This window comes from Elgaria multicarinata, chromosome 2 (genome assembly GCF_023053635.1).
Source record: "Elgaria multicarinata webbii isolate HBS135686 ecotype San Diego chromosome 2, rElgMul1.1.pri, whole genome shotgun sequence".
NCBI classification, from domain to species: Eukaryota; Metazoa; Chordata; class Lepidosauria; order Squamata; family Anguidae; genus Elgaria; species Elgaria multicarinata.
The window spans coordinates 171236856-171263840 of NC_086172.1; the positions used below are offsets into that span (position 1 = coordinate 171236856).

Genomic DNA, 26985 nt, shown 5'->3' on the forward strand with positions numbered 1-26985 from the left:
TGATCTGCTAAAAGCTTGCAGTGTCTTTTATTTATTTTTTAATTATTGCATTATATCATTTATGTTATATGTTTATTATCAATAACAAAGACACAGGGTCAACATCAAGCACCATTTTAAAATGCTGTTTATTGCTTGAGACCCAGCATTTTATTTAACACCCTTCTTTACTGTCAGCTCAACAAAGCAATAACTATTTTTGTAGTTGAACTGGTGAGTATGTATAGATGTGGAATTATAATACTGGTGAAATACCTCCAGGGCAACTCTAGTTCTCCTAAGATTTCTCAAGAGCTCAACTCTGATGGCTTTCTCTGGAGAGAAGTAGTGGGCATATTAATACATGAAGCAGCCTTATATAGTGGTAGACCATTGGTTCATCTAGCCCCGTACTTTCAACTCTAGACTAACAGGCTGGCCCAGGTCTGAGGCCCTAAATCCTACAACCCTTGGATCCCCTTAACTGAAGGTGCCAGCAATCTTTATGGGACCTTATGCATCATGCGACGTGCTGGGCTTGACGAATCCAAGGCTGGAGTTAAAATCGCAGGAAGAAACATAAATAATCTCAGATATGCAGATGACACCACTTTGATGGCTGAAAGCGAGGAGGGGCTGAGGAGCCTTATGACGAAGGTGAAATAAGAAAGTGCAAAAGCTGGGTTGCAGTTAAACCTCAAAAAAACCAAGATTATGGCAACCAGCTTGATTGATAACTGGCAAATAGAGGGAGAAAACGTGGAGGCAATGACAGACTTTGTATTTCTGGGCGCAAAGATGACTGCAGACGCTGACTGCAGCCAGGAAATCAGAAGACGTTGACTTCTTGGGAGGAGAGCAATGACAAATCTTGATAAAATAGTTAAGAGCAGAGACACCACACTGACAACAAAGGTCCGCATAGTTAAAGCAATGGTATTCCCTGTAGTAACCTATGGCTGCGAGAGCTGGACCATAAGGAAGGCTGAGCGAAGGAAGATAGATGCTTTTGAACTGTGGTGTTGGAGGAAAATGCTGAGAGTGCCTTGGACTGCAAGAAGATCAAACCAGTCCATACTCCAGGAAATAAAGCCAGACTGCTCACTTGAGGGAATGGTATTAAAGGCAAAACTGAAGTACTTTGGCCACATAATGAGAAGACAGGATACCCTGGAGAAGAGGCTGATGCTAGGGAAAGTGGAAGGCAAAAGGAAGAGGGGCCGACCAAGGGTAAGATGGATGGATGATATTCTGGAGGGGACAGACTTGACCTTGGGGGAGCTAGGGGTGGCAATGGCCGACAGAAAGCTCTGGCGTGGGCTGGTCCATGAAGTCACGAAGAGTCGGAAATGACTGAACGAATAAACAACAACATGCATGCGAAGCAGTGTGGTATAGTGGTTAGAGTGTTAGACTGGGACTCGAGAGATCTGGGTTCTAGTCTCCATTTGGCCATGAAGCTCACTGGGTGACTTTGGGCCAGTCACTGATTCTCAGTCTCAGAGTTGTTGTGAGGACAAAATGCAGAGGAAGCAGAGGACCATGTAAGCCACTTTGGGAATTCTTGTTAGAGGGGGGGAAAGGGTGGGATATAAATGTAAACATAAATAAGCAACTACCTCTGCATGGCAGCCCATTGCCACGTGTTGAGATTTCTCTCTTCTGGTTTGTGTCCAGGGATAAGAAATAGTGTCTAATTGTTTATTTACTTATTTATTATTAAATTAAATATTTAATTTAAATAGCCTATTTTTATTTTTAAAGTTTCGCAATGCATTTCTGATTCCACTTGGTCATTTGCAAGGTTTCTTTACCAGCTCTGGGAGCATGGAGTGTGTGTGTGTGTATTTATATCACACACAAACACACACACTGCTTTCAGGGGAATTTAAAGACAAGTCTGTTATATTGAGGGAGGTTTATAATTAATGAGAAACGAAATCAGCAGCTCACACACTGACGTTTCCTCCTTCTGGATGCATCTACTTAAATGGAGCAATTCCTACCTTGCCTTTGGCCCAAACATCAGTAATATCCAGACCTCACCCCCGCCTCTAAAAAGTGCAGCAGCAGCAGCACAAGGCCTCCGAGCACGTCAGGAATGGAAACTTACAGGCACTATGGTCCCCTTGGGCAGCTCCAGAAACTGCAGTTGCGACATGGTGAGGCCTTGTTTACTGTGGTATCCTAGCAACAACTCCTTTTTCCTCTTTCTTTCTCTCTCCCAGCTGGAATAGAACGGTCGGCCCCCGCCTGACTACAAGTCCCATCATGCCATGCAGAAATCTTTAACACTTTTGTAACGGGGACTGAGAGCGCCTTTATTTTAGGAGATGTTCAGGACAAACTCTTGCAGGGCTGAGATGAGAAGAATGCCCAAATAGCACCGCACCACCACCATCTACACAAAATCTTAAAATAACCCCCTCCCCATTCTCCGTTTATATAGGGTGTTTGTTTGCTTTTTGGTGGGTGGGCTAGTAAATCCGTGTGTGTCTAAACTATATTTTGATGCTGGTAAGGCTATTCGCTGAGGGAGGGGCCATTTTAGGGAAGTGTTGCGTTGGGGATCTTGATTGGTATCACTTCGAGCTTTGATTTACTTGTGGGAGGGGGAGAAAGAAAGAGGCCCTCTGCACATGCTTAGAGGCATTTTCTCCCTTCTAGGCAGCTCCTGCATAGTTAGATACCTTTAGGACCAAGCAACATTCCTAATCAATTCCTCATGGTGCAACTGTTGATTTTGGGGTTTTATTTCTCATGGCTGCCTTTGTTTTGGTTATTTGCTTTTTAAATTCCCAAAGTTATAAATCCTAAGGGTTCTCCCTAGATCCATATATTGGAACTATCTTCAAGGTGAATAAGGCAGGTTGCAGTGTGTTAAAGAGTAAATCTCCAACCCTACTTAAGCTTACTTCTAAGTAAACATGTTTAGGATTACACAGTAAATTTGATGTAACCCTGACCATGTTCCCCTATCCACAGATCTCTTTCTACCCCCGTTGTTTCCCTGCCCCACATAATTTTGTTAGGGGTTTTTTGTTTTTTTGTTTTTGTTCTCAGTTACGTTTTTCCACCCAACAGACTGGCCAAAAAGACAATTTACTGCATGTGCCCACTTGAATGGTGTAATACACTGTGGACAAAACTAGTGTAACCCTTTGCAGTATGTAACGCTCAGGGGAAAGTATCTCGAATTTGATCCCTTTTTGACGGTGAAGGGCTACAGGAGGAAGTGAGGTTTTGAGGAGAAAAAGATTGTTTATCAGATAGCCTTTCTAGGAGAAAACAGCAGCAATCACCATGGTTCCCAATCTTTTTGGTCAATGGGCAAAATGGACAATTATGCCATTTGATTTTGTAGGAAATGGACTGTTGCCCGGGACCACTACTGTAATGTGGTTTCTGGGGATGTTTTATAGATTATTAAATTAACCCTATCTAGTCACATGTGACTGGTGAATTTGGCTGATTTGGAAGCTCCCGTTCTGTGGAATTTGGAATATTGCCAGGAAGGGTTACTGAAACATGGTTTCTGTGGAAATTTTTTGGCTTACTGCATCATGTCTTTGTAGTTATGTGTGACTAGTGAGTTTGTTTCAGTTGGGCTAACATGGAAGTTGCCGTTCCGAGTCATTTTTCTTGAATATGTTCTATTGCTTGGAACAGTTACTGAAATGTTTCTGGGGACGTTTTGTGGTTTATTGCATCAGTCCCTTTTACTTATGTGTGACTGGTGAGTTTCATTGTTGTTGTTATTGTTATTGTTATTATTATTAATTGCATTTATATCCCACCTTTTTTCCTCCAAGGAACCCAAGACATAATCATCATCCTCTGCTCCATTTTATCCTCACAACAACAGCCCTGTGCGGTACGTTGGGCTGAGAGTATCCTGTAATAAATAATAAATAAATAAATAAATAAATAATATTTAATACAGGCTATCTGTGTTTAGGTTTTGGTTGCTGTGGCATTAATATTCACATTCACACAATATGTAACCCTAGATGCCTCTCAGCACAAAAATGTCTATCCATAGGCGCATAGGCGTGCACAAGGAGTGTGCCGGGTGTGCCTCAAGCAATAAGCACCAAATTGAGGGGTGGGGCATTGTGTAGGGATCCAGACACAGCAGGAACGTGCTCCAGCTGCCCAGCATCAGGAGCAAAAAGGAATTGTTCTGCCAGGAGCAGTGCTTCAAAGAGGCAAGGAGGAGGGCCCTCTAAAGCTCATATTGCCTTCTTAGCCCCTCCTCTGGCCAGTGTCACCACAAAGCCCCACCCATGATGGGCTTGAGGACCGCCTCCTCATTCCCACTCCCTCACCTGCAACGGCCCTCCCGTGGTCAGGGAAGTCAAGAGTAGGATATCACCATCTACAATGTTTAATAAATGCAAAAAATGATGTACTTTATGACTGAGTATTCAATAAATGTTCACCTTAAAAAAATCCCTGGGTGCACTCCCTAATGAAATGTACTTCACACGCCTATGCATAGGCCTGCTTGTGACTTTCAAGACTGAATCAGAATGAGTTTGCTATTCCACATTGCCTCATCCAGACAAAAAGGGTGAGCTCCTGTTTCCACCCACTTCAACACTTAAATCTGCCCCAAGCTGCCCTTCCACATACATCCCTATGGAAAGAACGTAGTGGTGGTTCAGATCCCTTGGTAGAGCCAGCTCTGAGCTTTGCTTTGCACACTTCCCCGCTTGTGCTCCGTGACCTTTTTTGACAATAGCACAGCGTATGTTTGCTGTTGCTATTGTGAACTGCCAAGGATTTTCTGGAGGTTTGGCAGCAACACCGCATATTTATCAAGAACAAGAAGAGAAGCAGACTTGGAAACTAACGAGGCCCTGGAGTTGCACCGGGGACAATCCTTCAAAAGCAAGATCCAAAACAGGATAAAAAGAAAGAGGCGCAGCTAAGAGAAATGCCTTGTCATCTAAGGCACCATCAATTCAGACATATGTGTATCAACTTAAAAGGCACCACCAGTTAAATCAAGAAAGTTAACATTTGGATTGTTTTTAATACACATGTGCCTGCTTACCCTACCCTGTGCCTGTTGGCATTCTCTTCCCCTCCTTATTGTTTTACTATGATTTTATTAGATTGTAACCCTATGCGGCAGAGTCTTGCTATTTACTGTTTTACTCTGTACAGCACCATGTACATTGATGGTGCTATATAAATAAATAAATAATAATAATAATACCTGAGAACTGGATCCCAATGGTTGTGCCTGACGCCTCCCCACTACTACTGATCATTTGGTGATTTCCTGGCTTTTGTGCGATCCACCAACACCCACAAATCTAAAAGGTTGAAATGCCTCTCCAAAAACTTAGTTACTGGCAGGAAGAGCTTTAAGCTTAGATTGACTGTATGGAAAGGAGGACAGGGCTGTATCTTTAACAGTTGTGATGAAGAAGGGATCACAACAGGTGTCACTTGTATGCTTGCAGCACTTGGTAAAATTCCCTCCTCATCACAACAGTTAAAGCTGCAGGAGGCCTGCCCTCTTCTGTATCTGGTCACTCTAGTATAACTCCTGCAGCTTTAACTGTTGTGATGAGGAGGGAATTTCAACAGGTGCTGCATGCCTACAAATGACACCTGCTGAAATTCCTTCTTCATCACAACTTTAACAGTTGTATAGAAAAGGGAATTTCAGCAAGTGTCATTTGTATGTATGCAGCACCTGGTGAAATTCCCTCTTCACCACAACAGTTAAAGCTTCAGGAGCCCTGCCCTCTTTTCTAGAGTGACCAGATACAAAAGAGGACAGGGCTCCTGCAGCTTTAACAGTTGTGATGAAGAGGGGGTTTCAGGTGCAGCCCCCAAGAGCTTCCCTAAAAAAAAATTCAGTACTCAGGCTAAAAGAGGTTTAGCACCCCTTTTAGCTAGACCTAAGGTTTATCCCAGGATCATCCCGGGTTCATCCCTGCCTGAGCGCTGGATGCCCTGTGTGGCACTTAGATTAACAGATTTGACCCCAGGACAATCCTGGGATAAACCTTAGGTCTAGCTACGGCCTAAGAGCCTCAGCCCCAAAAGCAACACAGGAGTATTATTCCCATTTCACAGATGAGAAACCAAGAAAGCTACTGTCCAAGGCCACTTGTCACACAGTATGTATGTAATGTGTTATTCTTAATATGAATTCATTGTATTTCATAGGAGTGCTATTCCTAATTATCTGTATATGCTGACTCTAGCTGATCAGTAACAGACGTGATGCAATCTCTGTGTGTGCTCCGAGATAACTATGAGTAACAGAATGTATTCTTAGAATTGAAGGGAGGCAGGCACCAGTGCTGGAAGCAGCACGTAGCTTAGCTTAGCAGAGATACCTTCATCTAGGTGCTACTGATATCAGTGGCAGACCTGATTACATTGAGAGAAATTGAAACAATGGTACGACTATCTCTAAAACTTAATATGAGGTCATCCACAAACGAGTCATAAAAGGAAGAGATAGATTTGATTGCCCAGAGAGATCCTGGGAGAACCAGACGGTTCCCCGACATGATTACCTAAGCTCTGCAAACCAAGCTCGCCAGACTGGTAACCATAAGATTTTAATGACGGCTTTGTTGGCTGAAAGGAATAGAACTTTAATTTTACGAAGCAATATGTCAGCCACGATTTCTGATATACTTCTAATTTTCCTAATTGCATTGTATGTAGTAATGCGTTTTGCTTGTTTATGATTGCACAAATTTGTTATTCTCTAATACTCTTTGAGCAATAAATCGAGTTTCCCCGCTTACCGGGGAGCTGTCATGGTGGCGCCCGCTGGTCTGGTGGCAGGAAAAGGAAGGGAGCTGGCAGGGGCCTGTGCAGCAGCAGCAGCAACACCTCCCTACGGCCTGATAGCGTTGAGCTAAAAGGCGACTGGCTCAGCTGGGGTGGGGACGTGAGGAGGCAACTGAACGGAGCAGCAGGATCCTGCCCTTGTCTGCCTGCGCACAGAAGAACAGGGCCTCGTGGCTCAGAAGAACAGGGCCTCGTGGCTCAGAAGAACAGGGCCTCGTGGCTCAGCTGGTGCCATTGCTGTGGCTGACTTCCCCACCCACACCTGGTAACAGGGCCGGTGCCAGACTATTTTGCACCCTAGGCAGGTGAGCTGCTTTCACCCACCCACCCCCACCCCAGCGTACCTGGGTGCCATCGCGCCCGCCCAGCCGAAGTGAAGCCAGGATGCTGGGGTTGGGGGTTGGCTTCGGAACGGCGCGCCCGGCCAGAGGCCGCTCTGGGAGAGTGACTTCTGGGTGCGCCGTTCCGAAGCCGCCCACCCCAGCGTCCTGGCTTTGCTTCGGCTGAAGCGAAGCCAAGACGCTGGGGTGTGGGTGTGGCGGGTGTGGCTTCACTTCGGCTGGGTGGGCGCCCAGCCGAAGTGAAGCCAGGATGCTAGGGCGGGCTGCCGACTTCGGAACGGCGCACCCGGAAGCCGCCCTCTCAGAGCCGCTGTGGGAGAGCGGCTTCCAGGTGCGGCATTCGGCGCGCCCCTTATCTTGGCGCTCTAGGCGGCCGCCTGAGTGGCCTCTATGGTAGCACCGGCCCTGCCTGGTAATAGCAGATCTTGCAATGGACAGAAGTCAGTTCCCAGTTAATGGGGCTGGGAAGGAATTTTACCTGCCTTCTAATTGGCAAGGAAGGGGCCAGGGTTTTCGCCTTCCTCATTGCAAGACTAGCCCATGTGTAAATAAGTTGAACTACATATTTGTTGTTGTTTTTGTCTTGGTGGAATTGTGTTGTTTATGTCACAACTTTGTGGGGCGTGATAGGCATTGGGCTGGATCAATTGGGGAGGGAGAGCGGGATTGGGCTTCCCGCTCCCCCACGGTGGGATCCCCTTAAGGGATCAGGGTGGGTGTGGCACCAAGACCAGACCAGCACGGTGGCTGCAAAGGTGCCACATCCAGGGTAGAGGCAAAGCGGGTTCATGTTAGCGGTCTGCGCCATGGTGGGCCTCTGCCCCTTCCACCCACCACCAGCACTCCTGGCAGGCGGGCCAGGAACGGAAATCAGACAGCAGTCAGGCTGCCTGATGGCGGGATCCACGCCCTTACGCCTCCACCAATCCTATTCAAAATCAATAAAGTTGTGGCCAATTTAATAGCCAATTTGATAACCCATTTAAGTTGATGCCTCTGGTTTGTTCCTTTCATCCGCCGCACGGACACAATTAGACGCTGTGCCACGCAAATGTATATTTGGTGGTGCCACTTTGTGGTACTTGGCTTGAGAGAGGTTTCAGGGATGACAATCCATATAAATTAATTCTTGATGCCCAGAACATTCAGCTGGATTCATAAATCTATCACTGAGTGAGGTCTGTCCTTTAAGGCTGTTGTGTTCTCTCTTGATCTGGGGGCTGCCTATATGTGTCAAAAGCCCCGGTGTGGCTGTGCTGTGGTGCTCAGCCACCTTGAAGCCATCGTGGGGCTTTCCCTTGAAACTCTGCAGAAAAAAAGTTGGGGACTTACCCGTCTTTTTTGCCAGCACGAAGCAAGTACGGCATATCCACCGTCTAACCTTACTCCAGAGTCGCAGCAGAGGCATAGTCAGGCGGATGGCGACCCCTAATTAATCGCCGTCTGCTCAGGCAGAGGACGGGTCCAGCACCCAAAACTCCACACTTTCGCTGTGGGGTCAGGATTAGCCACCGCCACCCCACAGCAGCAGAAGTGCCGGGTTTGATCTTATTGCGACAGCAACCCACTGCCCCATGGTGAATCTCAGATACACCCACTCAAGTTTGGGAAACAAGCTGGTCAGATGGAGCAAGAAAAAGTTATTTGTCTCACACTGTTACCAGTGTTCTTCTGAGTGGGCAGAAGAAAAGGAGGCTGTACTATCTCTTCGTAGAGCCAGTGGCCCTGTTCAGACAACACGCTAAACCATGTTGCTTAACCACAAAATGATTAACAGAATGCATTGCATTCCATTAACCATTTTGTGGTTAAGCAGCATGGTTTAGTGTTTTGTCTGAATAGGGCCAAAGTGGTGTCGTGGGAGAGCCATATGGTGTAGTGGCTAGAGTGTTGGATTGGGAGTTGGGAGATCTGGGTTCTAGTCCCCACTCGGCCACGGAAGCTCACTGGGTGACATTGGGCCGGGTTCTAGTCACAGACTCTCAGCCCAACCTACCAACTTTTTATTGTCAACTTTTTATTGGGGTAACTGCCTGGATGGGAGATGACCTGGGATCAAAAAAATAATAATCTGGGAGGCGCATGTCAAAAAGATACTGAAGAAATTTGTTTTCTTTATTTGCACTCAATTCCTTCATACGCCTAATGCATTTTGAGTACAATAAACTCTTTGTCAGAGGCAGCTAAAACACAATTCAGAAAATATAACTAAAACAATATATCATGACGTTTAACACACCAGCCATTTTTAAAGCAGTTTTATACTGTATATAAAAAACACCAACTTCAAATAAACATCTATACCAAATAATATGGAAAACTATTCTTCAACCAACCCTGCCAATAATAATAATAATAATAATAATAATAATAATAATAATAATAATAATAATATATTCTATGAATATTAGGACATACCATAAGCTCAGTGGTTGAGCATGTGGATTTATTTATTTATTACATTTAAATGCTCTAGAATGCTCTAGAAAGCTCTAGAAAGTTCTGACAAGGCTTCTGCGAAAGTACAGAACCCATATATGTGGTGCACTTAGACCTCAAAGAATAATGGGTGATATGAGTAAATAGTCTGAATATTATAACTTAAGCCAATTTCTTATGTTCCAAATATTCACAATTATCACAGTTAGAGAATGAGCGTCCCAATTCTTTCTGTTATTTTATGCTCTCTCTACTTCAAAAGATGTTATGAAGATCACTTCGATTTATTCTTTAAGGAGGAGGAGGAGGAGGAGGAGGAGGAGGAGGAGGAGGAGCCCGAGCCCTAAAAATTACCTCTAATAATCATTGTAAGGATTTGAAACAAACAAAAATATACATCACAGTCATAAAGCAAAGGTGAGCAACCTGAAGCCCTAAAGCTGCATGCAACCCTTGGTCTAATTTTAAAAGTCCTCTACAAGGGATCAGCTCGGACCTCTAACAAGAAAAGACTATCCCTCCCCCAACAGGTCTGGGAGAAAAATCGAGAGAGTGGGGGGAGGGTCTCAGAAAAAGAGGGGGGGAAAGGGGGTGGCCCTAGTCACATTTGGCTTTGGACCTGCCCTATATATATATATCCTAAGTCTCTTAAAAACAGTTTATCTGGGAATGACTTCTACACTGCCTTGGACTCCATTAAAGGAAGGCAGGAATAAATAGAACAGAACAGATTTACATTCAGTATCCTAGTCCAGTTCCTTGATTCTGATATTGGCTTAAAACGGTCTGCTAGTGTCAGCTCTGGTATCTTAGGGCATATTAGTGCACCACTACCTTCACACTGGACTATGCAGGGCTGAATTAATTCCCAGTGAAACAGCTGCCATTTGTTTATTTCCGTGCTGGCTGTTTACCTGCCAAATGTTGCCTTCTGTTCTTTATAAGCAATTCCTTGCCTCAGGAATAGAAACTAAGAACATCCCTTATGAAACTCGTTCTGAGCTGCTCTCTTGTACTTTTCCATTCGACCTAAACCATCCCCTCTCGTTTGTGCTTTCTTAGCAGGATAAAAAAATAATACAGATTTGGCAGGAATATACAAGACCAGATTAAAATGACTCAGGGGCTGCCTTTTACTCTTTGACATATATCCCATTCTCTTTTCTTCTGCTGCCTGCATCCACATGTAGAATGTTTTCATATCGTTTCACACACTCACATAGTATTGTTGTACATGACTGTGAAGGATTTTAAACCAGCCCAGACAAAGAACGGCTTAAAGCAGAGACAGGCCAAAACGGCCTTGGAAAATAAAGTGCCTAGCGCCAATAGGTATCAGGTGAGCTTTTCAGAGGAAAGCATTCAACAGCCTGTCCACCACCTCCAAAAAGGCCCTCTCAGAAAGACCCTCTAAGCCCTCCTTAGAATGACCAGATACAAAAGAGGGCAGGGCTCCTGCAGCTTTAACTGTTGTGACGAAGAGGGAATTTCACCAGGTGCTGCATGCATACAAATGACGCCTGCTGAAATTCCCTTTTCTACACAACTATTAAAGGTGCTGGAGCCCTGCCCTATTTTGTATCTGGCCAAGACAGCAGGGCTCCTGCAGCTTCAACTGTTGTGATGAAGAGGGGATTTCACCAGGTGCTGCGTGCATACAAATGGCACCTGCTGAAAGTCTCTTTATTATACAACTGTTAAAGATACAGAAGCCCTGCCTTCCTTTTCATATGGTCACCCTTTCTAAATAAGATCCTACATCTGGGTAGGTACATACAGAGAGAGGATACTTTGTGGATGCTTTGATCCCAAGCCACGAAGAGCCTTAAAGGACAAAACCAGCACTTTAAATTGGGCCCAGAAACAGCCTGCAGGTCAATGCAGATGGTGAAATGCTCATATTGTTCAGTCTTGCAGTCATGTTCTCAATTAACAGAGGTTTCTGGAACATTTTTAGAGGCAGCCCAGCATACAACACATTGCAGAAGCCTCATCAGGAGGTCACTGAAGAAAAGCCATCCCTATCCAACTATAGTTGTAGATGGCATACTAGTCTAAGGTGATAAAAGATGCTCCTAGCCATGGAGGCCACTAGTCTCCTCTGTAGGGAGGCCACTTGTGAATCATCCAAAAAAGAAGACAAAAGATTACGTGGGTTTGCATAAAATTTGAATATGCTAATTTATGTGTATTGATGCAAATTTGAAACTTATTATTTCAATGAAAATACTGTACATTTCACCATATGTGACTAGCAGAGGATCTACACTACTGCTTTTAAAGCACTTTAAAGCACTTTGAAAACTGTATATGGAGTGTGTCCTGGGCCCAACAGTTGTCAAAACTGTTATAAAGCACTTTAAAGCAGTAGTGTAGATCCCCCCTAGGTGGCCTGTGTGCCTTGCACAGTCTGCTGTCCAGGTGCTGATGATGGGCAATTTCAAAGCCCTTCTGATGGTACTTTAGCTTTAAACCGGACTTCGACTGGGCACCCCTTCAAACAGAGAACACCTTCAAAATAGAGGGCAGTCCTCTGCAAAAGAGCACAGATGGTCACCCTACCAGGGACAAATTATTAGGGCAGTCATCTGATTAACGAAATCTGCATCAACTCAACCTAGGAATTTTGGTTGGTTAATCCATCATTTACATTTGGATAAATGTGCATATGGATACACAATAACTCTGAAACAAGGAGCACATTTTCTTTGCTTTTAGATGAGAGGAAATGGTATGTCTCTTTTATGACAGTGCTTGCCATCTGCAAATTTTTATAAATACTTGTATTAAATGTAATACTTTCTAAAAATGGTGCCTAACGGGCACCAATAAAATCAATTAAAAGTTTTATTTAATTGGTTAGATTAAATCAATTAAATGGTGCAGCACTAACCATTACAAGCTAACAATGTCTTTAGTTCAGTTGGGGACATATTTGGTAAGTACTTGGTGTACTATTTAAACCAGCCCAGGTAGATATAGGCCCAGTTCACACATAATGACAATTCCTGGGTTGTTGGGGCTGAGCAGCAGCGAATGAACACACTGTTCCCACACGCCTCCTTCTGTCAACAATGTGAAGTCCAAATCCAGAACTCTGGGTTGTTGAGGAGCTAAACAATCCATAGATAACTGGACAACAAACCAGGCATTCTGGGTTTGGGCGTCACACTAACAACCCAGGAATGGAGTTTTCCTGGGGTGTTGATTGAAAGCGGAAGCAACAAGCTCTCTATCGACCACAATTCCTTGTTTAAACAACCCAGGAATTGTCGCTACAAGCGAACCAGGTCACAGATACTCACCCTGCTATTTTTCGTCTTTTCATATTTTGAACAGATCTGAATCAACTGCTGGGTAAATGGCTTCCCATTGACTGGCACAGTCTCGACAGTCTGATTGATTACCTGACTTCTCCATAAGGCACTGATGACTGTTTCACACATTAGACAGCTGCAAACTCAAGACCTGCCACGAATGTGTACCACGTGCAGAACAGCCAGTCCCTGTTCCCAAACGTGCATCTGCCTGAAAAAGATGTTTGCAAATGTATGCCTAGGGACCACTTTATTCTTTTGGCAGCAAACACAGATCTGGGAAGAGTCCCAGCTGCAACTTCTCCAGTGCAGAAGATACACAGGAGAAAAGCAGTAGGCGATGGGTGCTTTTCTGGCCTGTTTCGGCAGACTTTACCTCCTAAGCTGGGTTTCCCCAATGTATTTACTACATGGTGAGAAAAAGCAGTGAGGAAGGATATAGCTGGAAAGAGGCGGGGAGAGGAAGGATTAAGCACCTCCCACATACTGTTTCTTCTCTGAAAATCACACCGATCCTACCATTTTGCAGCAGAGAACTGGTGGACACAGTTTCCAGATCGATGTTTAAAAAGTGTAGGCGAACACCCCTTAAATATACAGCTAAAAGTGAAATGTAAGCAGCCTTAAATGCCATCGTCACACTGCTTCACACGATTAACAAGGCTGTTTCTGCAGTGCCAAGGGCACAGCTAGGACTCCACACAATTTCCCTGGGTGAAGTTGATGGCCAATAGCAACATTTGCTTTACATCAAAGCCTTCGCAGAGAGAAAGCTGGAATGTTCAATTAGCGCACAGTGCCATTTGTGGAAAGACAGCTTAAATATAGAAAACCCGAATAACAAGCTGCTCACACTAATGAAAGTCTCCATTTCCCTCTTTGCTGCTCTTTTTTTTTTTAATTAAGGTGGTGCCAACTATTTTGATGTTGCTGGGAATTTGCTTTGCGGTTGTTCTAGTAAATAACTTTTGCTTATTAACATGCAAGGAGATACTGTTAAAACAACATTCAACAAAGACAAATTACACTCAGCACTTTATGTATCGTTTGGATTTCCTTTTTGCAGAATCATCTGCATTTATCATTTCTACAGTGCTCTGGGCCTCTGGAATCCTTATTCAGCCTCTTTAATAGCCCCGTGGCTTATTAAAAAATGCCCTTTTTGCAGACGAAGTGCTACGGTTGAGAGCTCAAGACCACAGAGAGACTGCAAAGCACAAATGGAATTTGATTTCAGCAGTCCCAGATTCATGAGCAAGACTCTCCCCACTGCACCCAAGCCCATTTTATAAGAAGCAAGACGTATACAAAATTCACGGCACTCTTGGGTGAAATTCAGTTGTGCCTGTCCGCTGACCAGTGGTGCAGTGGGATAATTTTAGATCTTGAAGTTAACGGTCTTTTGGGGTGGGGACCCTTTAAATGGCCCGGTGTATTACTTCAGTTGCAAATCCTCTCCCCCGAAAGCCATGCCTTACAACTACTTCTACATTCCTGAACGGTGATGCCCCCCCCCAACTGTGGAATGATCTCCCTGATGAGGCTCGCCTGGCGCCAACACTGTTATCTTTCAGGCGCCAGGTCAAGACTTTTCTCTTCACCCAGGCATTTAACAACGCTAAGTTTGTTTTCTAATGGACCCCAGAACTGTTGTTTTGTAAATGGATACATAAAATCATAGAATAGCAGAGTTGGAAGGGGCCTACAAGGCCATTGAGTCCAACCCCCTGTTTTTATACAACCCCCTGATGTTTTTAATACTGTTGTTCTTATGTTTCTGATGGTTTTTAAATTTTGTATACTTTTTAATGTTTACTGTTTTAACCTTTGTGAACCGCCCAGAGAGCTTCGGCTGTGAGGCAGTATATAAATGTAATAAATAAATAAATAAATAAATAAATAAACAAACAAACAAACAAACTAAAAAAAAAACCCACCCTGTTAGCCAACCCTTAAAAATAAACAATTCAGAGCATGCACATCTTCGAATTTTAAAATCATTTAAACCATAACACCATTATGACTACTGCTACTCTTTGGCTGCTTTGATTAAGATGAATGAATGAATGAATAAAAAGGCAGCTCACCAAGAGCATTCTGCTTCTTTGGGGGAACCTTGCTTCTGATCTACACTCAAGTCCTTCTCCTTTCCCTGTGCGTCGCTCTGCCCCCCCCCCCTCAACCACCACCCCTCTGGCGCAACCCAGTGCAGAAGGCCAAAACCAGCATAGAAATGCATGAGAATCACTCAGAGTCCCCAAACAATTGTGGCAAAAGATAGACTGCACTCCTTAATTCTAGAGTATTTGCTAGCTCCTTTTAAGTTTGGATCTCTAACGCACATCAAAGAGAGATCAAATGCCATCTCATCTCCATCTTGCCCACATTCACCTGACTTGCAAGTTCCCATTGGGCTAAATGGGGAACGTCACTGGCAGCTTGGCAACCACACCCAGAAACACTCATCATCCTCTATTCACATTTTGCAAACTGAAGTCTGTTACAACATACGGCCATGTTAAGTATTTTCTCTTGTGCTTATCAGGTCAACAGAGAATCATAAAAGCCAGGATTTGGGAAGGGTATTTTCTAGCTCCTTTAAAGTTTTGATTTACAATCCACATCAAAGAGAGAACAAATACCATGTAGTCTCATGGTAATGAATCTGAATATGGTGGTGAAAAGTGCCTTAGGAACGCTTTCCCTCATCAGGGCTCTTTCTCAGGCAGTTAAGAGGAGTGTTCCTTAAAGGGCATGACTGAGTTAGGCACCTGACAGAGGGTAAGATATCTGCATATTCCCAGAGGTCTCACGCCCCTCCCTGGGCAAACTGAGGGCCAGTCACTCCTGTTGTACATGCTAAATGGGGAAAACTTTCCTCTCTCCTCCTGTTTTTCCAGGCCCCTGCTTGGTTCACCTTTCCAGACAAAGTGGATATTTCTAGAGTCAAGGTACGAGGCCATCCTTGAAATGGCAATGGGATGATCACCTGGATAACACCTGTCTCTGGTAGCCCCCCAACTAGCTTTAAAACAGCCCGATGTCCTCCAGATGTTTTGGACTACAACTCCCAGCATTTCTGACCATTAGCATACTGGTTGGGGCTGATGGGACTTGCAGTCCAAACCATCTGGAAGGTACGAGGTTGGGGAAGTCTGCATTAGAAGGTCGGGGACACCCCTAGAAGGGCGTCAGAAGATCTTAATTGGTAGGTAGACTCATAAGGGAGAAGTAAGCCTTTGAGATTACTTGGCCCCAAGCCATTTGGGTCTTCAAAGGTCAAGACCAGCACTTTGAATTGAGACCAGGCAGGAAGAATCAGGGAGCCAGCAAAGATCTCTTAGCACTGCTATAATGTTCCTGACTCTCCTAGAAGAGCCTTGTATCCTCAGTTCCAAAAATGAAGGGTTTTTGGCAACTGAAATCTGCTCCTCTGCTTCGTCCCCACAGGTGTTCTTTGACAACTTTGTTCTACCTGGCAAGCAAACAGAAACTCCTTTTAAGATAACACTTGAAAAACCTTGGCAGCATCAATCCATCCATTCTCAGACTATTGGGTGTGTCAAGCAGCAAAATCCTGGTGTCAAGCATATATATTTTTCCCATGAACACTAAATCTTCCTTATAACACCAGAACAAGCTGCAAGCCTATACACACTTAAGACACCAAGCTCACAAGATTTACTTTCATGCAAACACACTTAGGCCAGGGCTAGCAGCGGTATTTTTATGCATGTGAGGCTTCAGGTACATATATATACGAGAATCAGGAGATTCTTCCATATATGCGGGAAGAGTTGCCTGGCCGGAGGGCACAGGATGCAGCCTGGCTGGATTTGATCAGGGAGAACGCCTGGCAAACCATGCTGCCTTCAGTTCCAGGACAGAAAAACATTGGGTATAAATAATAGACTTGCACTCCTGTATGCAAATGTACCATAATTCAGACTTGCCCAGTGCAGTGGTAATTCTGGTACAACCGCTTTTAGGAAGGCAATAAGGTATCTGGAAGCAGGAACGTAAGTTGGGAGTGCATTGAATGGCTCAAAAGGGGCAGATAATTTTGGGGTGGTTTTTTCCCCATTTCTATTACAGTTGTTGCCCCTGGCCAGGAGAAAATGGATTTCTGTATCCCCCACCCCAGCAACAGAATATGGAGGGGAGGCGGTTTGCCTAACTAAACTGTGGACAGCTTCCCTCTGACTGCACTGCAGGGGAAATGAGTTGTTAAAGGGTTTTGCAAGGGGAGTCACTGCTCCCTGAAAGGACATTGCTGAGGAACACAGCCGCTCTGCTCCTCTAAAGTATTTTTGCGCGGTGAAGTGGCTTATACTGCTGGTGTGAGACAGAGGAATGCATGCAGGAGCAGTCCTCTGCACAAGAGATCTGGAAACCCCACCTACAACCCCCCACCCACCCCCCAAAAAAACCCACACACCAATTTCTTCACAAGAGAACAAGTCCTATAAAACACACACCAAAAAAAAACCTTTTTCTTTTAAATATAGAATTTGACATTGGCTGACATTATAGTAGGCAAACCAGTTCCACCAAAATGTGCACACCCTTTTAATTCATTTGTTGTTCCGTTTTTAAGTATACACCTAAATGTGTGAAATGTGAATGCCACAAGCATCTGCCTGGAAGCACATGCAGTCATCGAGACACACTTGTCAGAAAGCTGTGATAAGTTGGGGCTCCTTGTCAAATAGACACGTTATGGCAAACCTGAGCCCTTAGAAACCTGGAGAAACTCCTCAGTCTCCATTTTGCATCAATCTCAGTTAAGCTGCCGCAGCAGATCCTAAGTGGATGAAGAAAGCTATTTTCCAGCAAACCTCATTGGTTCGTTCAAAGGAGTATGAGATGATCTGTAGTATAAAGTCCCACCATCTTTTTCTTGCTGCTCCAGTTGGGTTGGAGCAGCAAGAATAAAATAAAAATAATAGATTGGATAATAATGTTAAGATGACTATTTTGGTAAAATCCTGGCTTGTCACGGAGTAATACTTTCAAAGTGGTGGCGGCTCTTGTAAAGATTTACAGGTGACTGTGAAAGTGTAGCTAGAGATATTCTAACTACACTTAGAATATCTACAACATCAACATATATTATTCATTGTTATAGGTCCTACTTAAGAAGGATGCACCCTTTTGTGGCACTTAGAAATTCAAAGGATCAGGGATGGCTATCTGGGTTCTTTCAGTTGCCTACTGCTTTCCAGCTTAGTGAGAATGTAAGAAGGGCCATCAGATCAAGGCTCCATTTAGACCAGCATTCTGTTCACATAGCGGTCAACCAGCTTCATCCAATAGGGTGACCAGATGCAAGGGAGGACTGGGCTCCTGCACCTTTTAATACCAATAAAGAAAAAGCAACATTGGCAAGAGCAACTCCTGCCAACATTCCCTGATCTACACCCATATTAAAAGGCACAGGAATCCCATCAATTTTTTTTGCACCAGGCAAACCTATAATGGGAAAGGGAAAGAACATGGGAACACCTGACATATCCCTTAAGAATGTTCCCTCTGCCTCCATTGGATGGATTTCACTATTAAATATTAACTAGGCTATAGATATTCCTATGTATTTAAGTGAGGGCTATGAGGAATACCTGTGCAGGGTATGTATTAATTTAGAGTTCTGATTCAGGCATGCGGTGATTAGATCATTAGATCTGAGGTTCCTAAATTTTGAGGAGACCCACATCACTCTTTCCCCAAAGCACATGTGCATGTACACAACCACAACCAACCAACCACCTCCCTTTGCACTATTCCATTTCCTGGTCCAGACACTTTGGAAATCATTGGCAGACTGACAGTATTACATTTTGTAACGATACTTGAGAACCAATTCATACATTTAAATATAGCAACTAGGTTTAGCTCTCTATTTAAAACTTTTGCTAAAGAATTGTCTGCATGGACTACTTCAGAACCTTGTCAGATTTCAGTTACTTGTATTAACTCAGTTTGGTAGCCTTTGATGGTTAAATCCACGAAGATGGCACATTGTTTTAACTGCTTTTAAATTATATATTGTTTTAACTTGGTTCATGGTTTAATTTGTTTTTAACTGTGCATATTTATTGTTTTATACTGTATGCTTTTATCTGTACACCGCTCTGAGATCTTAATGATATAGGGCGGGATATAAATGTTTTAAATAAATAAATATGGGGCTACAGCAATGAAGAGCATTTATGATTTCCCCCGTATGCTCGTAACCAAGGCCAGCTCAGATAAATGCACTGCAGCTATTATGAAAAATTAGTTTCTTTGAACTACAACCCTAGACACACTTAAGAATAACTCAAATGAAATTCAGACCCATGAAAATATGCATGTATTTTCAATCTCATCCTACATGTGATCCAGAATATCTCTAACTACACTTACACATCCACCTGTAAATTTTTACAAGAGCCACCACCACTTTGAAAGTATTACTTCACGATATGCCAGGATTTTACCAAAATAGTCATCCTAACATTATCCAGTCTATTATTTTTATTTTGTTCTTGCTGCTCCAACCCAATTTGTTCTAGGAGACAAGATACCAAAACAAGTCTGCTTACATCTGCCCCACCTCATTAACAAACTGCCTTTATGCTCTTGTTAGCTGCTGAGCTGGTTCAACTACACAGCAAACATAATTAGGAAGAAGGCTTCCCTACTATTATTTGGAGTATTATTTCTAATGAGGCCCTTTCATTTCCCTTGTTTCTGAGTTAACTTTTGACTTTAGAGCAAGCAAGCAAGAAGAAATTAGTCCCGTTAGTGGGCATTATTTATTTTATGGCACTACATTTGACTGTGATTGTACCAAATCTTCAACCCATTAGAGTGCTTAGTTTTACAGATAATTCAATTAATGCAAGACTAAATTGCAGGTAAAAACAGGGCTGCCACTTTTTCTTACAGATTTCATATTCCTTTAACAGCTCCATAAGATAGTTCACTTGGAAATTACGCCCAGCACAGATATGCAGTGATAGAAAGCTTTGCCTATTGAATTTCTACCTGGTAGCATTCTTAGATGAAAACTTCAACACAATTCCAACCAGACCTCCCTTAATAAAGGTAGCCTGTTATTAATTGGTACAGCTTGACCACAAACTCAAACCACTGAGAAGACATTCTGTCTGTAACAATCATCATGTCAGTAGCGTAAGGTAAAAATGCATGACCCTATTTTTCTACTAAAGTTCTTAATGTCAAGTTAAACCCACATTTGACACCACTCCCATCCCATAAAAAGCTTGCTTTTAGAGACAGAGAAAGAAAATTTTTTTTATGCTTTGGGTAACTTTTATTACCAACATTTCAAAATAACCAGACCAAAAAGTTACAAAAACATTTAAAGGTGGGTTTGTTTGCTTGGTATATTTAACCATTTCCATACTCTCTTGAAATGTTTTCCCCTTCTCAATCGTAATGCTCAGGTGGGCACTCAAAAACAGGAAACATAATAAACAGAAATCCAGCAATTAGCATGGGTATCTGAATACTAAGACAAACATTATCTGCAACAAACTTTAACAGGGGAAGCACAGACAGCTAGAGAGCAAGTTACTGCTTCCTCCTATATAAACCCCCCCCCCCCCCAGGAAAATCCCTCCAGCAATGGCACTGAGTGAAACAAGGAAACAGAAGGACAAATAGCAACTGCTCCTACATCCAGTCCATGGCAGCTTAGTCTACTTCTTCAATGGTGGGTCCACCACCTGCAGCTCCACCACCCTGGTATAATTTGGAAATGATGGGGTTGCAAAGCTTCTCCAGTTCCTTCTGCTTGTGCTCAAACTCTTCCTTCTCAGCCATCTGGTTGCGGTCCAGCCAGCTGATCACCTCCTGGCACTTCTCAAGCACCTTCTGCTTGTCCTGCTCACCAATCTTGCCTTTCAGCTTGTCATCTTCCATGGTCTGTTTGATGTTGTATGCATAGGACTCCAGGGCATTCTTGGAGACCACCCTTTCCCGGTTGGACTCATCCTCCACTTTGTAACGCTCAGCTTCCTGCACCATGCGGTCAATGTCATCCTTGCTGAGGCGGCCCTTGTCATTGGTAATCGTGATCTTGTTCTCTTTGCCTGTGCTCTTGTCCACTGCTGTGACGTTGAGGATGCCGTTTGCATCGATGTCAAATGTGACTTCAATTTGTGGCACGCCACGGGGGGCCGGTGGGATACCTGTCAGGTCAAACTTGCCCAACAGGTTGTTGTCCTTGGTCATGGACCGCTCGCCCTCGTAAACCTGAACCAGCACACTGTTCTGATTGTCTGAATAGGTGGTGAAAGTCTGTGTCTGCTTGGTGGGAATAGTCGTGTTGCGCTTGATCAAAGCAGTCATGACGCCACCAGCTGTCTCAATGCCCAGCGACAGGGGTGCGACATCGAGCAGTAGCAGGTCTTGCACATTCTCTGACTTGTCGCCCATCAGAATAGCAGCCTGCACAGCAGCGCCATAAGCCACAGCTTCATCGGGATTGATGCTTTTGTTGAGCTCTTTGCCGTTAAAAAAGTCCTGGAGCAGCTTCTGGATCTTGGGGATACGGGTGGAGCCGCCGACCAACACAATCTCGTTGATCTGCCCTTTGTCCAGCTTGGCATCACGCAGGGCTTTCTCCACAGGCTCAAGCGTGCCACGGAAGAGATCAGCATTAAGCTCCTCAAAGCGGGCTCGAGTGATGGACGTGTAGAAGTCAATCCCATCAAACAAGGAGTCGATTTCAATTGAGGCCTGGGTAGAGGAGCTCAGGGTGCGTTTGGCCCGCTCGCAGGCGGTCCGGAGCCGCCGGACGGCCCGCTTGTTGCCAGCAATGTCCCGTTTGTGCTTGCGCTTGAATTCCTCCACAAAGTGGCTCACCATGCGGTTGTCAAAGTCCTCCCCGCCCAGGTGAGTGTCGCCGGCTGTCGATTTCACCTCAAAGATGCCGTCTTCAATGGTCAAGACGGAGACATCAAAGGTGCCACCACCCAGGTCGAAGATCAGCACGTTCTTCTCCCCAGCTCCGCTGCCTTTTTTATCCAGGCCGTAGGCAATGGCGGCGGCCGTGGGCTCGTTGATGATGCGCAGGACGTTGAGGCCCGTGATGGTGCCCGCGTCCTTGGTGGCTTGGCGCTGGGAGTCGTTGAAGTAGGCCGGCACGGTGATGACGGCGCTCTGGACTTTGCGGCCCAAGTAAGCCTCTGCGATTTCCTTCATCTTGGTCAGCACCATGGAGGAGATCTCCTCTGGGAAGAAGGCCTTGACCTCGCCCTTGTACTCAACCTGCACTTTGGGCTTCCCGGCTTCACTCACCACACAGAAAGGCCAGTGCTTCATGTCGGACTGCACCGTGGCATCGCTAAACTTGCGGCCGATGAGGCGTTTGGCGTCGAAGATGGTGTTGTTGGGGTTCATGGCCACCTGGTTCTTGGCTGCATCCCCGATGAGGCGCTCCGTGTCGGTGAAGGCGACATAGCTGGGCGTCGTGCGGTTGCCTTGGTCGTTGGCAATGATCTCCACCTTCCCGTGCTGGAAAACTCCCACACAGGAATAGGTGGTGCCCAGGTCAATTCCTATCGCAGGCGTTTTGCCCGACATAGTTAAAAGCTGTCTGGATGCCTCTCAGCAGCTCGGCTAATAAAGACGCCTGCGTCTTCCTCGACCACCGCCTGCGTCCTCGGCTCAAAACTGAAGCGCGAACTGCTGCGACGTCGCCTTCTGCCCGCTTTTATAGTCGCGGCTCAGCCGCTTCTGGAACCTACCAGAACGCAGCCGACCAGTCGCGTCACTCCCTGAAAGCCTCTGACCAATCGCTTCGGTATGAGCCCGCCCGTTCTCCCCGGCCCAGCCAGAAGCTTCCAGAGGGGGCGAGCGCGGACGGAAAGGATTGATGTCTCCGGCAACCAATGGGGATTCGGAAAGCCGCCACGCGGAGAGGTGGGGGCTCTCGAGACGCCTTTCTGGGCGGTCCTTATGCAAAATAGCTGTGCGAGTCCGTCAGGTTTTGCGAAACGGAAGCCGCCGTTCAGTTTGGGGCTCGAGCGCCTTCCAACGGCGCCCGGAATATTCGAAAGGAGAAAGCGAAGTGGGAGGGGAGTATTCCACTGAGGGAGAGATAATATCGAGGGGGGGGGGGGAGATGTTGTCAGCATGGCTTTTTTGAAGCCAGCTTTCGTCCTGACATCGAGTTTACTTGCCACATTTTAGCCCTGGCACCTGCCTGAAGTAGTGTTCGAGACTGCCTCTGAGGATGTGCAGAGTGCATTTGGCCTTAACGGGCCAAATGCACTCTGGATTTAATTTTCTGGAACGGACAGTTCCCTGACGTGTCTGTCCGTTCCAGCAAAAAAGAGAGCCGGTGTGGTGTAGTGGCTAAGGGAGTAGGGAGACCCGGGTTCTAGTCCCCACTCAGCCATGGAAACCCACTGGGTGACTCTCAGCCCAACCTACCTCACAGGGTTGTTGTTGTGAGGATAACATGGAGAGGAGGAGGATTATGTATGTCGCCTTGGGTTCCTTGGAGGAAAAGAGGCAGGATATAAATGAAATAAATAAATAACAAAGGTCAGAGAGTTTGGGCTCTTGGGTAGTATAGATGTGTAATAAATAAATTAAAAAAAATGCTTTGTTGGCCATTCTCAATCTATCGTTCCAGTCTTTAGCTGTCTGCTAACTATTTCTAACGGATTTAATACACTTCAAATAAAGAGGAAATCAAAACTGGTGGGGCCGGATCTACACTACTGCTTCAAAGCGCTTTATAACAGTTATAAAGTGCTTTAACTGCTTTAAAGCGCTATAAAACTGTTATAAAGCGCTTTAAAGTAATAGTGTAGATCCGGCCCCGTATGGGTTTCTCAACCAGCCAATATTTTGAGAGATTTTATTTTTATTTATTTATTTAAATAAAAATATATAGTGTGGCATAATAGAGATTTCTCAAATTATGTAAGTTGTGTGAAGAAAATGGATCGAGAGATGTTTTCGTATTTATTTTCCCTCAGAAGATTGGAATTCAAGGACATCTGGTGAAACAGATGGACGCTAGATTCAGGGGAGACAAAATAATGTACTTCACCAAACAAATTAAAATTTATGGCATTCTCTGCCACAAGATGTGATGATAGCCATTGGTTTTAAGGTTAATTTAAAAGGGATTAGACAAATTCCGGGTGGGGGAGGGGGAGGGGGGAGGGAGGATGGTCTAAAAATAATTATTAGCCATAATCGCAGCCATGCTCAAAGGTAGCTCATTTCTGATTTCAAACATTTTAGTCGGCAGGTTCTTGTGTAGACTTGCGTAACTGAAAATTCATTATTGAATTTTTAAAAGCTAATGGTAAAAATTCAAGGGTTTTTTTAAGCTCTGGTTTTCAACATTAATTAAAATGCACACAATTAATAAAACAATTCTAATTTGTCTGCTATATATTGAATTAAGGACATAAAGGTTTCCCCAAATCATACAAAGTTGCTTCTGAGCAAACAAGACCAAATCTTAATGCAGACATCTCTTCGAGTGCTGTTATTCAACGCTGGGAAGGTATGTAGTGTAAAACGCACACATCTGAGCATGTACAAAGTGCAATTTTATTAACACTAACCAATCATATAGTTGTCCCAAACATGAGGGGGTTATGTTTTCTAAGCCATTTAAGTCATAGCACCATCATGAGCATAGGTACTCTCTGGGTGGATATTTCAGGATTTCGGGCTGCAGAGCCCTAGACCTCACCTCCCAAGTTCCAGTACTAGCTGCACCACTGCCACTGCTAGCAAAGTAGACTCCCATCCCCCATCTGCCCTGGAGAGTTGGAGATCCCTCCAGATCAGATGGCAGGGCAAGGAGGAGAGGGCAGAAAGAATCTGTTGTGCTAGCAGAAATCCATTCACATAACACTAATGCAGCCCTTGCTCCTTATGTTTATATTGCTGTAAAGTGCCAGGCGCTTTGATGAAGCTGAATGAATGAATGAAAAGGCATCTCACTAAGAGCATTCTGCTTCTTTGGGAGATCTTCCTCCTGATCTACGCTCAGGTCCTTCCCCTTTCCCTGTGTGTCACTCTGTCCCCACCACCCCTTCGGTACAGCCCAGTGCAGGAAGTCAAAAGTAGCATAGAAGATAAAGAACGAATCTAGTTTATCTTTGCCTCAAAAGCACAATATCACCAGGACTGCACACATCTGCTGAAATTCATGAGAATCACTCAGAGTTCCTGAACAATTGTGGCAAAAGATAGACTGCACTCCTTAATTCTAGAGTATTTGCTAGCTCCTTTTAAGTTTGGATCTCTAACGCACTTCAAAGAGAGATCAAATGCCGTCTCGTCTCCATCTTGCCCACATTCACCTGACTTGCAAGTGCCCATTGGGCTAAATGGAGAACATCACTAACAGCTTGACAACCACACCCAGAAACACTCATCATCCTCTAGGCTCTATTCACATTTTGCAAATTGGAGTCTGTTACAACATGTGGCCCAGTTAAGTATTTTCTCTTGTGCCTATCAAGTCAACAGACTTAGAATCATAAAATCCTGGATTTTATGGACACTGCAGGAGCTATACTAGTGTCACCAAATACAAATGAGGGCAGGGCTCCTGCAGCTTTAACTATGGTGATGAAGAGGACAGGAAGAGGGATTCTGGAGCCTGGGTTCTGCTAAAGGGGACAGCGCACGGTGAATTAACTGTGCCTGAATGCAGCACACAGGTGAGACCCTCTGTTAGTGCAGTACTTGCCCCATGAAAAGGGACATGGGTGCTTGGTCACCCATGTGGTGCACCTGCATATTATTATTTATTTATTTATTTATTTATTTATATAGCACCATCAATGTACATGGTGCTGTACAGAGTAAAACAGTAAATACCAAGACCCTGCCGCTTAGGCTTACATTCTAATTAAATCATGGTAAAACAATAAGGAGGGGAAGAGAATGCAAACAGGCACAGGGTAGGGTAAACAGGCACAGGGTAGGGTAAGACTAACAGTATAAAGTCCAAACAACATCAAGTTTTAAAAGCTTTAGGAAAGAGAAAGGTTTTTAGCTGAGCTTTAAAAGCTGCGATTGAACTTGTAGATCTCAAATGTTCTGGAAGAGCGTTCCAGGCGTAAGGGGCAGCAGAAGAAAATGAACGAAGCCGAGCAAGGGAAGTAGAGGCCCTTATCAAGTGTTGACTGCATTGCAAAGGGGAGGGAGGCATGTTGGCTCCCGTTCAATGTCTGGTTGGAGCAGGCATAGTAAAGGCAGCGGGAGGACAGAGAGCCCACTCGCTGCTATCTGTGAAATTCTTCAGAAGAGCAGATTTTAAATGAAAGCTGGCACAACTTCTCACAGGATCTGAATCTGCAAGGATCAAACCGTCCTCTATTCCAGTTCAAACAGAAGCATGCATTTCTGAAATGCCATTAAATAATCCAGCAGATGGAGCTCGTACATCTAGCGAAAACATGCTCATGGTGAAGGGTTGGAAACTATTCTGGCTTCTGTTGACATATAAAATAAAAAACAGCTTGTCGTCTGTTTTGCAGCTGGGCAACAAAGCAGGGTGGTACAATAAGATTTTTTCCACTTGTTGGTGCCCTGTCTACACCGAGAACTGCTGTCCCCGTCCCCATAATATGGCACAGAATGCCACATGCACTAAGGGTGCTGTGTAGGCTGTAGCTTATTCTTCAGCTCCGTATCCCACTTCGCACACACAGAAGCTTGATCCTCATGAAAGAAGTATTGCATATTAGTTTGGGATAAGAGTCTTGTGCTGTCACTCTTAGTGGCCTGCCCAGTCCCCCTCAATCCCTGGAGGCAAGAACGCTTTCCCCTGATGCTAGTTTTCTTTGGGCAGAACCCCACCTTCCTTTAAAAAAAAAAATGGAAGAGGATTCAATCTTTGTGAGCTGCCACCTGGAGTCTGAAGTGATAACCCAGTGAAGAACTAGGCTTAGAGTAGAAGTACTCTCAAGATTTATTCATTATATTTGTATCTTACCTTTTTTCCTCCGTAAAGAACCCAAGGCGGTGCACAAGTCTTCCTCCTCTCCATTTTATCCACACAACAACCCTGTGAGGTAGGTTGAGCT

General features: G+C 44.6%; 2 protein-coding genes across 2 annotated transcripts in view; both read right to left on the reverse strand.

The window, feature by feature from the left end:
* The window catches only part of PPP1R36 (protein phosphatase 1 regulatory subunit 36), a 33921-nt gene extending 31781 nt beyond the window's left edge, over positions 1-2140 (reverse strand). The window contains exon 1 of the mRNA XM_063147665.1: positions 2093-2140. Within this exon, the coding sequence (XP_063003735.1) occupies positions 2093-2140 (48 nt within the window). The remainder of the gene's footprint in view (positions 1-2092) is intronic.
* Positions 2141-20198: 18058 nt separating this feature from the next.
* Positions 20199-22532, reverse strand: HSPA2 (heat shock protein family A (Hsp70) member 2). The gene has a single exon (XM_063118132.1). The coding sequence runs from the start codon at positions 22496-22498 to the stop codon at positions 20606-20608; it is 1893 nt and encodes a 630-aa protein (XP_062974202.1). The 5' UTR covers positions 22499-22532; the 3' UTR covers positions 20199-20605.
* Positions 22533-26985: the final 4453 nt, after the last annotated feature.